This window comes from Cyprinus carpio, chromosome A16, assembly GCF_018340385.1.
Source record: "Cyprinus carpio isolate SPL01 chromosome A16, ASM1834038v1, whole genome shotgun sequence".
NCBI classification, from domain to species: Eukaryota; Metazoa; Chordata; class Actinopteri; order Cypriniformes; family Cyprinidae; genus Cyprinus; species Cyprinus carpio.
In genome coordinates this window covers 337,051-348,014 of record NC_056587.1, presented here as the reverse complement: position 1 = coordinate 348,014, position 10,964 = coordinate 337,051, and the positions used below count along the sequence as shown (strand labels likewise).

The 10,964-nt window shown below is 38.2% G+C and overlaps 1 protein-coding gene across 1 annotated transcript; it reads right to left on the bottom strand.

Moving 5' to 3' along the window:
- Nucleotides 1–3,748: 3,748 nt before the first annotated feature.
- cnih4 (cornichon family AMPA receptor auxiliary protein 4) lies at nt 3,749–9,711 on the bottom strand. The gene is made up of 5 exons (XM_042771934.1): nt 9,553–9,711; nt 9,301–9,369; nt 8,117–8,229; nt 7,894–8,034; nt 3,749–5,521 (listed from the first exon to the last, which is right to left on the bottom strand). The coding sequence occupies exons 1-5, from the start codon at nt 9,619–9,621 to the stop codon at nt 5,494–5,496; spliced, it is 420 nt and encodes a 139-aa protein (XP_042627868.1). The 5' UTR covers nt 9,622–9,711; the 3' UTR covers nt 3,749–5,493.
- Nucleotides 9,712–10,964: the final 1,253 nt, after the last annotated feature.

The window sequence follows — 10,964 nt, the reverse complement described above, 5'->3', positions numbered from 1 at the left end:
CTGCCTTCGAAACACGCTAAAAGAGTCGCACGATAACGTGCGTCATCACTACAACACGGCATTAGTTCTGGCTTTTGTTCACACAGCGCTCATTCCGGGACTGAACCTGGCAATGTTACTAGGTCCCCGACCCGTGATCAATCCCGGAATCAATCCCGGGACATGTTTGCGTTCACACAGAAGGCAACCCGGCAATGTTCCGGCAATTTTCCGGGTCCAACGTGCAGTGTGAAAGGGGCTTATGTCATTTTATCAGAATCTTTCGACTGAGGAGTGGCAAGCATTGGCTCAGGTGCAAGCACAGTAGGACAGCCAGCTTTGCAATGTTCCTTACTGATATGGTTTACTCTCATTGCATCAGTTTAGCTGAACCTTTGGGGGAACAAAATTCAACAGTGCCATGCTATAAGCACAGAATGGAAACATGTCCTGTGAGCCCAGTACTAGGGTACTCAAGGTTAAGGGCTGTAATAGGTTGCATGTGCTAATATTAGGAAGGAACCACAACTCACCCATAAACTATTACCGCTTTTCCACTGGGGCTGGTGCCAGAGCTGGAACCGATGCTTGGCCAAGACTGGCAATCATTCAGAACCGGCTCACGTTTCCACTGGCAGGGAGCAGAACCCTCTACGTCACCGACCTGTGACCAGAATCGCTTGTTATCACTTGCAGAAGAAGATTGTTGATCTCTTCTGCTGACCACTGCTGAACTGAATAGAATAGAATAAGACTATTGGCTCCTTTCAAACTGCAGTCTGTAGTGGAAGCTCCACCTACTGACATCATAGGTACCCTTGTTCGAGACAAGTAAGGTTTCAGGGCCAGTTCGAAACCAGGATCTGGGCACCGGCCCAGGATTTTTATGAGTGGAAAAATGTGGTCCGATTCCCAATTGGACTCCGGCGGAAAAGCGGTATATGAGGTTCAGGTCATGAGGCCAGAGTCCTCATGTCAAAACGCCCTAAGCAGGCCTGACCACTGCTGGGGTCATAGGCTGTTTAAGTGGACAAAATCCTTGCCTGAAGGGCAAAGATGTTCAGGCTGGCAAATATAGACGGTGAGGACCAGCCAGAAACAGAAAGCTGCTCTGATTGCTGAAACTGGCTAAGAGCACTCCACATAAACTCTGAGAGCCCGGACCGTGCAAGTGCAAACCCTGCTCATCCTCAGAAGCGGAAAGTGTGGAAAGGGGAATGACCTGTGCTTTGAACAGAGTAGAGAGCAGCTTACCCTAGAGGCACATTGCTGTGAGTGTACGAGAGTATAGTTCACTGTGATGGCTATGGATTGGCCAAGGAGCTGTATCATCTTGGGGAACCACAACTGGTTCCACCAGAGTGGGGCCACTAGAAGGAAAGAGCATATGTCTTCCCTGGTTTATCTGATGACTTGAGGAAGAACAGCAACTGGGGAAAGGTATATAGTCTCAAACTGGGCCACTTATGGATAATGCATCCTTTTTCTTAGAGAAAAGTATTGAACAGTGAGAGTTGTCTTCTGAGTTGTCTACCTCTACTCTCCCAAAGACACACTAAATAATTTGAACCATCTGGGGATGAAGTCTCCATTCCCCTGGAGACACACCAGTCCGGGACAACATGTCCACTTCCTGGTTCAATCTGCCTGCCACATGCACTGCCTTCAGCAAACAAGAGTGCCAGAAAAACTGTTATCATTTCCAGGCAATTATTATCATGACATTCCATCAGACATGGTGACCCTTCAGGTTTGGCTGGAAGGCTCTGAGTGCCAGAAAAACTGTTATCATTTCCAGGCAATTATTATGCCAACATTGCTTCAGGCTTGACCAGGACCCGAACACTGGCCTGCCCTCACACAGAGCTCCCCAACCTGTGTTGGAGGTGTCTGTTGTGACTACCTTCCTCCTGGAGATGAGCCTCAAATCCATCCCTGTCCGGTACAGAAAAGGGTCTTTCCGAGGGGCCAGGGCCTTGATACAGCTGTGGGACACCTTGAGATTGAAGTGTCCCAAAGGGGAGAGGGTCGCATCCACACACTTTGTAAAAGTGCACGGTGCCAAAGACAGTCCGAATGGAAGGACAGTATACTGGTAAGCCACCTCTTCGAACGTGAATCACAAAAACGGTCTGAGATTAGGAGCTATCTTGAAATGAAAGTATGCATCTTTCAGATCCTACGACAAAAACCAATCTCCTGGGGAAATTTGTGAGGATTTGTTTCAGGTTAACATGCTGAACAGTCCGCTGTCTTAGATCAAGGATGGGCCTGAAGCCACCATCCTTCTGTCGAACAAGGAAGTGGTGGCGGTTAAACCCAGACTCACTGTGAGCTGCCGGAACCATTTCCACAACACCCTTTGCCTCTTTACTTCAGGTCAGAGACTGGAAGCTTTGTTGTCCTGGACCGAAGTTTGACACATTGTTACTAAGACCCACTCTGACAAAGTGAATTGAGGTGAATAACCTTATTTGATTGTTACTAAGACCCACTCTGACACACCTAGAATGGCTTCCCAGGCCTGGCTTTGGGTGGCGAGGGGTCAGAGTGGCAGGTTACTGCACAGAGGTGGGGGGTTGATGCTTCGTACTTTTTCAAATAGAAGTGCTCTTTTCGAGAAAGTGTTTTTGTTATTTTTATTATATTTTTATTTATCCACTATAACAGCAGTGGATTGCGTGGGCACATCTAATGGGGCAAAACCCAGCATTGGTATCAAATACAATGCTCCCAACTCCCATAACCGAACAGGGGGTTGGAAGGCATACACAAACATTCTTGAAAGGAGGTCTGGACCCAATGGGACTTAACCTTCCCCTCTTCACTCCTAATGGATCAGTTGTGCTTCAGCTGAGGCTCAGGGTCTAGCTTTATCTATGGACAAAGCCATCCACCTCAGGAGATGTGGCTTGTAAGTAATACTGGGGAGTCAAGAAAAGCTGAGGTAGAGCTCAGAACTGTTGACTTAATGGCATGTAGAGCCAGGTTGGCCACACTGCGCATCTTCTTAAAAGCAGAGGGATCTGGGTCCAACTCGTCTATGGTGTGGAGGAGTTTGACCTGGAAGACTGCTCTCGTATGGAGAACCAGTTTGACCAGCTGCAGTGTAGGCTCTGGTCTCTAGGGGAGAGGTGCTCTCTTAGGGGAAATATGCTCTTAATAGTCTTGGTGGATAGCTGTAGGGGAGAAGCACCATAATCTGCTGCTGGGGCTCTTCTATGGCAAGCAGGAGGGGTTATTCTTTGCCTTCAGAGTTAATGAGATGATTTAAAACTCAAACAAAAATTAGTAAAAACTATTTAATATAAATAATAATGACAAAAACAACAAAATTACTATAACTTTGAAATTGAAATTAAAAATATAAAAAATATTTCAAAAATAAAACTATAAAAGTGTTAAAAAATACAATGTTTATACAGTAAAAAAAATACCAAACTTGAAAATTCTAAAACAAAAACTGAAACAAACTGAAATAAAAACCAAAAAATTAAAATATGAAGAAAAATATAACAAAATTTAAAAAATCTCAATATTACAATATTTATCATTTAAAAAATTTATTAAAACTATTGTAGTGTATCAGTAATTCTAAAATAACGCTGGTAGCAGTGGTATTACAATAGCGGACCATTTAGACATTTTGAAAATATCCAATATCATTTAGGTTTCTATTTTCTCAAAATCAAAATTTAGTTTTAGAACAAAACTGGACAGTGAAGCATAAAGTGCACTGAACTGTATCTAAATGAATTGTGAAAACATATTCATGATCATCTTTTTATTTAATAAACCCCACAAATGCAAATATGCAAAAGAACTCAACAAAACCGATGACAGATCTCACATGCTTACAAACCAAACCCTCTCAAATGACACGAACAGCTACTTAACAGGGCTATTCAACGCAGAACACTGACTGATAAAACTCAATGAAGATCATGTGATGCTGCATAGTGTTTGAACAAAACCACACCCCTGCTTACCAGCATTCATTAACCTCGACAAAGGTGAATCCTCAAAAAATAAAAAATAAAATCGCAATCCAAAATCAGAGAAAAGTATTTTGTGTAAAGAAAATGATACCCGATTTTAAGCACCATTTAGATTTTTTCTATTGTATTTCCATGACAATTAAACTTTAACTTAGGAAATACTATGACATATAAATTCAGAACACATTTTATGATTTAAATTGGATGACTTTTGAGAACTGAACATGTATTTTGTAATAAGCACCTTTGAAAAAAATAAAATACCCAAAAGTAAAATACCCAGAAGCACTATGGAAATAAAAATTCTAGAAGAGAAATGTGCTCAATTTACATTAAAACAACATTAAAAATATCTTAATGGTTCTAAACATTGCCTTCAGTTTCTTTAAACAAAATATAATTTATTTCTTGTGATTTTGGGGTCCAAGTTTTGTACGATTCAGGATGAAATCTCACTTTAACATCAAGCAATTACCAAGTTGTCTGATTTGATAAAATTCCGACACATTCTTAAACATGAAAAGCAGAACAAAAGCAATGATATCTGCTCAAAAACAAGCCATTGAAATGTGATTAGCAGGAAGTTGATCGAGTGGCTCAGATGTGATTCAGACCGGATCTGAATCAGAGAGGCTGTGATGAACACATTAGTGCTTGTTCTGGTTATTCTAGAGCTCCTTTGAGTCCTGCGCCGTTCAGCTGTAAACAAGTTCACATATACAGGAAATGCTTCCAACGACAGGCAGTTTAAAAAAAAGCATGCAAGTGAATGAAGAAGAAAATCACGAAACTTAACAAGTATGCGTCTAGCTCATCAAATTAAAAAAAAAGCATATATTTCAAACCATTAAGGGTGAATCTATGGAAACTTGTTTCTGCCACAGGATACAAAAAAAAATGAAAATTGTAATTACTTTTTTCTTGAGATCTGAGTTTCAATTCTGGATTATAAAATTATAATTCAGATTTTTCATGCAATTCTAAGAATAACACAAAGTCTAAATATATATATTGTAATTTCGTGTTTATATCTCATAATTGTAACTTTTTTCTCAGAATTGCGAGTTTATTCAATTCGGAATTGCAAGAAACAAAGTCTGAATTGTGAGATATAAACTAAGAATTGTAAGCAAAAAGGTGAGAATTGAGAGAACTGTAATTATTTTTCTTTTATAATCCTGTGGCGGAAACAGAATTCCTGGACGTGTGTTTTGTGTGTAGATTCTCGTCAAGCGTAGACGTTGAGTGATTCAGTGCGACTGTCTTGATGCTTCAGCCCTGAGAAGCAGTGCAAGATACAGAGAAACCAAAGTGAAGTACAGACACGTGACGGGAGGAGAGCGCATGCGGCGGCGCTCGCTTCATCAGGGGTTTGTGGTCCTCCGGAGAGCCATTTCTGAGGGTCGTCTGTGAGAATGTGTTGAGGAAAGCTGGAGCTGATCTTCTGATTGGGATGCATGGAGTTTAATCACAAAATGTAAAGGCCAGTTCATGATTTGGCAGTTTGTGTTGTGGGTCAGTCGTTGATGAGAGCCAGGATCATGCTGCAAAACACAGCAGAGAAAATAAGTTCCACAGGGACACTGGACACTCGCCCCGCTACGGCTACTGTTACCAGCTCTTTAACATTTCATCTGCGAACTGAAGCGCATGTGGATTCCGACTGAGAGTTCATTTCGAGATTGTATGTGATTTGATTAAGTTTTGTTGAATGCAGCATGTGAAAAAAAAAAGGAAAACCTGTTTTTCCACCTACTCGATATGACTATATAATAATAATAATAAACAGTAATTATTATAAATTAGTTAATATTTAAAGGAGCCATGTGTAATGTCTGGCAAAAAAATCAAGTCATACTCCACATTCCATACCAGATGGGGGCAGTATGCCTCAATAAAGTGAATTGGTCTACTCTAGAGTAACAAACGAGAAACGGCATAGTCTCTATGCTCCGCCCCTACCTTCACAACATACAACCCTAGAGCCATAGCCGAAGCCTAAAGGACGTTTTGCCTCCAGAGGAAGGTTGGGTGATGTCAAGTGATTTTGAAACATGACATGACAGCTACTCCCCTTCACCTTTACCAGTGAATATGTTCATATTACATTTTGAGTTGTATATACACATTATTTGAATTAAATTAATTTGACAGACAGCATTCTGTCAACATCATTCCAAGCTAGCGCCAACCAACGTAACCAGAGCTGCCAACTCTCAAGCATTCACCGTGAGACACACGCAATTGACTCTTTTCACCACGCTTTCAAAAACTTGACCGCTCTGAATATAGTGAGTGAGTGCGCGCGCGCGGCCGAGGGCGCTCTCTCTCTCTCTCTCTCTCTCTCTCTCTTGGGTTCATTATCATCGAAGACATTTCAAGCTTCTTAGGTAATGTTACATTTTAGCATCAGCTTGGTAGAGACGGGCTTTGGTAGATAAACAGGTGAAAAACCGGATCGGATCTGTGGGTAAGTTATAGCTAGCTAATTATCAAAAACGCATCTACGGTTAGCCAGCGCTAACATTAGCACGTTTATCGAACAGCCTTCGATACATTTCTATGTTATAACTTCCCGAAAAAAATACGCAAACATATAAAACAAACTTCTAGCGAAATACTAACAGCATCTTACTTACCAATCCAAAAGAAATGTTGCAAGTTCGGAGTCGAAGCTCATTTCTTTCAAGTCCATCAGTTGTATCCAGCGATGGAAAGCAGTGCCGATGTTTACTCTGTTTCGGCTCCTTTCTTATCGGATTTGATTTGTGATTCCGAGCGCGGTTGCTTGACATCAGGTTCCAGTACGCCCACAAGCCCATGCGAGTTATTCGTGTATTGCAGGTTGGCTGGTGGTTATGTTGCCCGCATAACCGCCTCCCATGGCCGAAACTGGTGTATTACGACACCTGTCGGGCCGTGGCTAGTAATGCTAATGCTAATTAAGGTTGATATCTCTGCAGCACTATAACTTGACATTTTTTTAATGACATCATCGCCCTTATTTCTTCTCATTCTTTTGATGCGTGTAGGTCATTTTTTGGACATTTTTACCTCAATTTTTACACATGGCACCTTTAAAAATATTTGTATCTTATTATTTTAAAAAAATGCTACAATAAATAAAAAAAACAATAATCAATAAAAATATCAATAACAATAAAAAAAAAAAAAAAAAATAAATAAAATTAATAATTATTATAACTTAGTATAATTACTTACATTAAAATAAATATATGAATAAAATAAAAAAGAAACATTACTACTGCAATAATACTATTCTACTGTAAAAATAAAAAACTTTAGTATTTAATAAAAGTATAATTACAATAAAAATGAATAATAGTAATATTACAGTTGATCATAAAACTATAATTATTATTACTACTGTTAATTATAAAAATAATTAAATATATTTAATAAAAGTTTAATAACATAATAATGATACATATTAATAGTTATAATTATTACTTGTTACTTTTGTAAATAAAAAAATACTGATAATGGTAATAATAGTAATTTTATTATTAAAAAATAATTTTTCTTTACATTTTATTACTAAAAGAAATGTTGCTTTTGGAATGCTATTTTGCTGTGCAATAAAATGATTAATATTATTTAATAATAATAAATATTATTACTGTGTTAATTTACCTTACAACTGCGAGGTTACAGTAAAACTACAAATATTAAGCTTAATTTCTTTCCTTTTTAAATGTTAAAGCAGAGAGCCCTTAAAGCTTGTCTTTTGTTCACAACAGATTCTGATTATGAAGGATTTGGGAAGTTGTTTGGTGTGTGCTGTGTTTTCAAGTGTAGGTTGCAAGCCACCCGAAGTCTCTTCCTGTCTAAGCGGACGCTTCTTGGCCAGAATAAGCTGCGAGGTGGACCAGAGCTCAAAGGCTGTGTGTTTTACCTGTACAGGTAGATGAAGAAGCAGAGCAGGTGGAAGCCCAGCTTGATCATGGCTTCCTTCATGTGGGACTTGAGCTGGCCTCTGTTGTGGATCTCTGTGGGATCGTACACTCCCATGTTCCCCATGGGAACCTTCACGTACCTGTTCACACGTAACAAGGGCTGTTAACACTCAGCTCAGGTTTATAAACACACAGTGTGTGAGGTGTGACGGGCCGGATCACCTGTACACGTCCCAGGATGCCACGGGGAGGTTGAGCAGGAACACAAACCAGTGCATGGAGACCAGCATCAGGACCGTGGCCAGAGCCTGAGCGATCATCTCAGGAATGACCCACTGAACACACACACACACACACACACACACACACACACACACATCAGTTCCTCACACAGCATCTCCAACACAATGTGGACTTCTTCAGATAATAACACAACAAAGCTGCCGCCTTCAGATCATCGACTAAAAATGATGTTAAATCAAATCACATCCCTGTCACAAATGAGCCACAAACCTGATTTTGAAGAATTACAATATTTTAATGATTTTAAAATGCTTTTTTTATGAATAGACGGGTATAAAGCTAAAATACTGAAATTCTAGCACATGTCATCTTTAACACTCTTAAAATTATAAAAAAAAAAAAAAAAACAAGTTACACATATTTTTTTTCCTATATGTAATTAATATAAAATAAAAAAGGATAGAAACCGAAGAATCAAATACATTATGGGTTTTTTTTTGTTATATTGACTATCAATCATTTCATAACATAATAAAAGTTTGTTATTGATAAAACCAGTTACATTTAAATTTAAAATGTGCCTTCATTTCTAATTAAATGCTAATGATATAATCAGCGACTTGGGTTGAAAATAATTACTTAAAATTAATAATAATTAATCACAGATTTCAGAATTTACAGTCGTCCTCGTCACGGAACAGAAAAGTTCAGCTTCACTGAAGAATCACGTCTAGTATGAATATCATAATTTTTGTTTTCATTATATCACATTCACTGTCAATCATTACATAATAAACTATAAATTATGTTAGTGTTATTAAAAAAATAATATTAGGGCTTAAAATCTTCAATAGAGACCATGTCCTATATATATATATATAGATGTAAGAAATTAGTTTCACTAGTGGTTATGTCTCAAATAATCTTTAAATTTTAATTTAAATGTGAATTTGAAATTTACTGTAATGACTGACAATGAAAATGAAAATGAAAACAAAAACTTAACTCAAGAATCACACACACACACACACACATATATATATATATGAAAATATAATGAAAACATAAAAATAACTTGTTATTCATTATCATAAATGAATAAGTTCCCAGTTCAATTCTAATAGATGAACTATAACTCAGAATAGGTGTGCCACGAGCCTCACTTTGTTTAACTTGGAGCAGCAGGATCGAGCGTTGATGTAGTCACACTCCAGATCAGACAGAGTGATGATCTGAGCGCGCGGTTAAGGGAAATATAGATCACTGATCATCATTAATAATCATGTGTAACCGGTCAGGGTTATGATGAACTCGGTGAAGGTGCGGAGCCTCGCTCGGTCCTGCTGAAGCACTCAGACACACACCACAGAGATCAGCGTTCATCATCGAGTACAAACAGAGCTCGTGAAGGATACGAAATACACGGAGAGGAATATTAAAGCGCAGCAGTCGACGAGGGATAAAATGAACACGGCCGCCTCCATCTCTGCACTTCCGCTTTCCCTGCGGCTTCCGGGTGATTCTTCTCTGTCGCTGCTGAAGCGTCGAGTCGCTCGAGCGCCACCGATCGGCGGAACCGCAGCAGTCCACGACATCATAATGAAGATGCTGCTGCCGCACGAGCTACTGTATTAAACACAAAACTAAAAATTAAAAAACTAAATAATAATAGCTTCAAAAACATAACAACCATTAAAAATAAAAAAACAACAAAGATTAACTAAATAAATAAATAAATAATTCGCCTGAAATGGTTTTGGACGTATTTAAACCCGTCATACAAAATGCCATCAAGCCAACATATTTCCAGGATGCTTTATATCATAATTTCTGCTATTTGTTTCTTTATTTAATAAATAAATAATAAATCGGAGCAATGTGTTGGAGAACTACTCAGACTTATTTGATGCGATGCGTGAATCATTTTGGTCAGTTTTGGTAGCCAATTCATTGAAAAGATTCGACTCAAACGAACGATTCACTCACGAATAGTTCGTCTCTATAAGCTAAACTCTGTCTATTTATGTTTAAATCGTATTTCCGAACAGAAAATGATTTTTTTTCCTCTTCATTTAAACGCGATCAATTCAAATATTTATTATAAGCACCATATTATTTATTCTAAATTATGGATAGTTTATGGCACTCATATTTGACTAAAACAAATAATTTATTTTCATTTCTGTACACAAACTAGTTATTTAAATATAGCCATAGCTAGTTATATAAATATAGTTATAATAAAAGATAATATATTTTATTATTATATTTTAATATTTTAAATATGATTAATATGAATCATTGCTACAAAACCGCAAATAATTAATGTTTATACAAGCAAAATGCCTGTTGAATTATAAATGACAATGATATTCCAATTCCATCAAATATTTAAAGGGATACTCCACCCCAAAATGAAAATGTTGTCATTAATCACTTACCTCCATGTCGTTCCAAACCCGTAAAAGCTTCGTTCGTCTTCAGAACACAATTTAAGATATTTTGGATGAAAACCGGGAGGCTTGTGACTGTCCCATAGACTGCCAAGTAAATAACAGTGTCAAAGTCCAGAAAAGTATGAAAAGCATCGTCAGAATACTCCATCTGCCATCAGACGTGCAATCTGGGTTATATGAAGTGACAGGAACACTTTTTGTAAGCGAAGAAAACAAAAATAACGACTTTATTCAACAATTCCTTTGTCAACAGTCTCCTCTGTGTCTCTCCATATCACCGAAAGAACATCATAAACACACGCGCCACAAGGATGCGCTGTTTTCTTTCAAATCAAAGCTAAATACACTTAGAAACAGTGCATCCTTGTGGC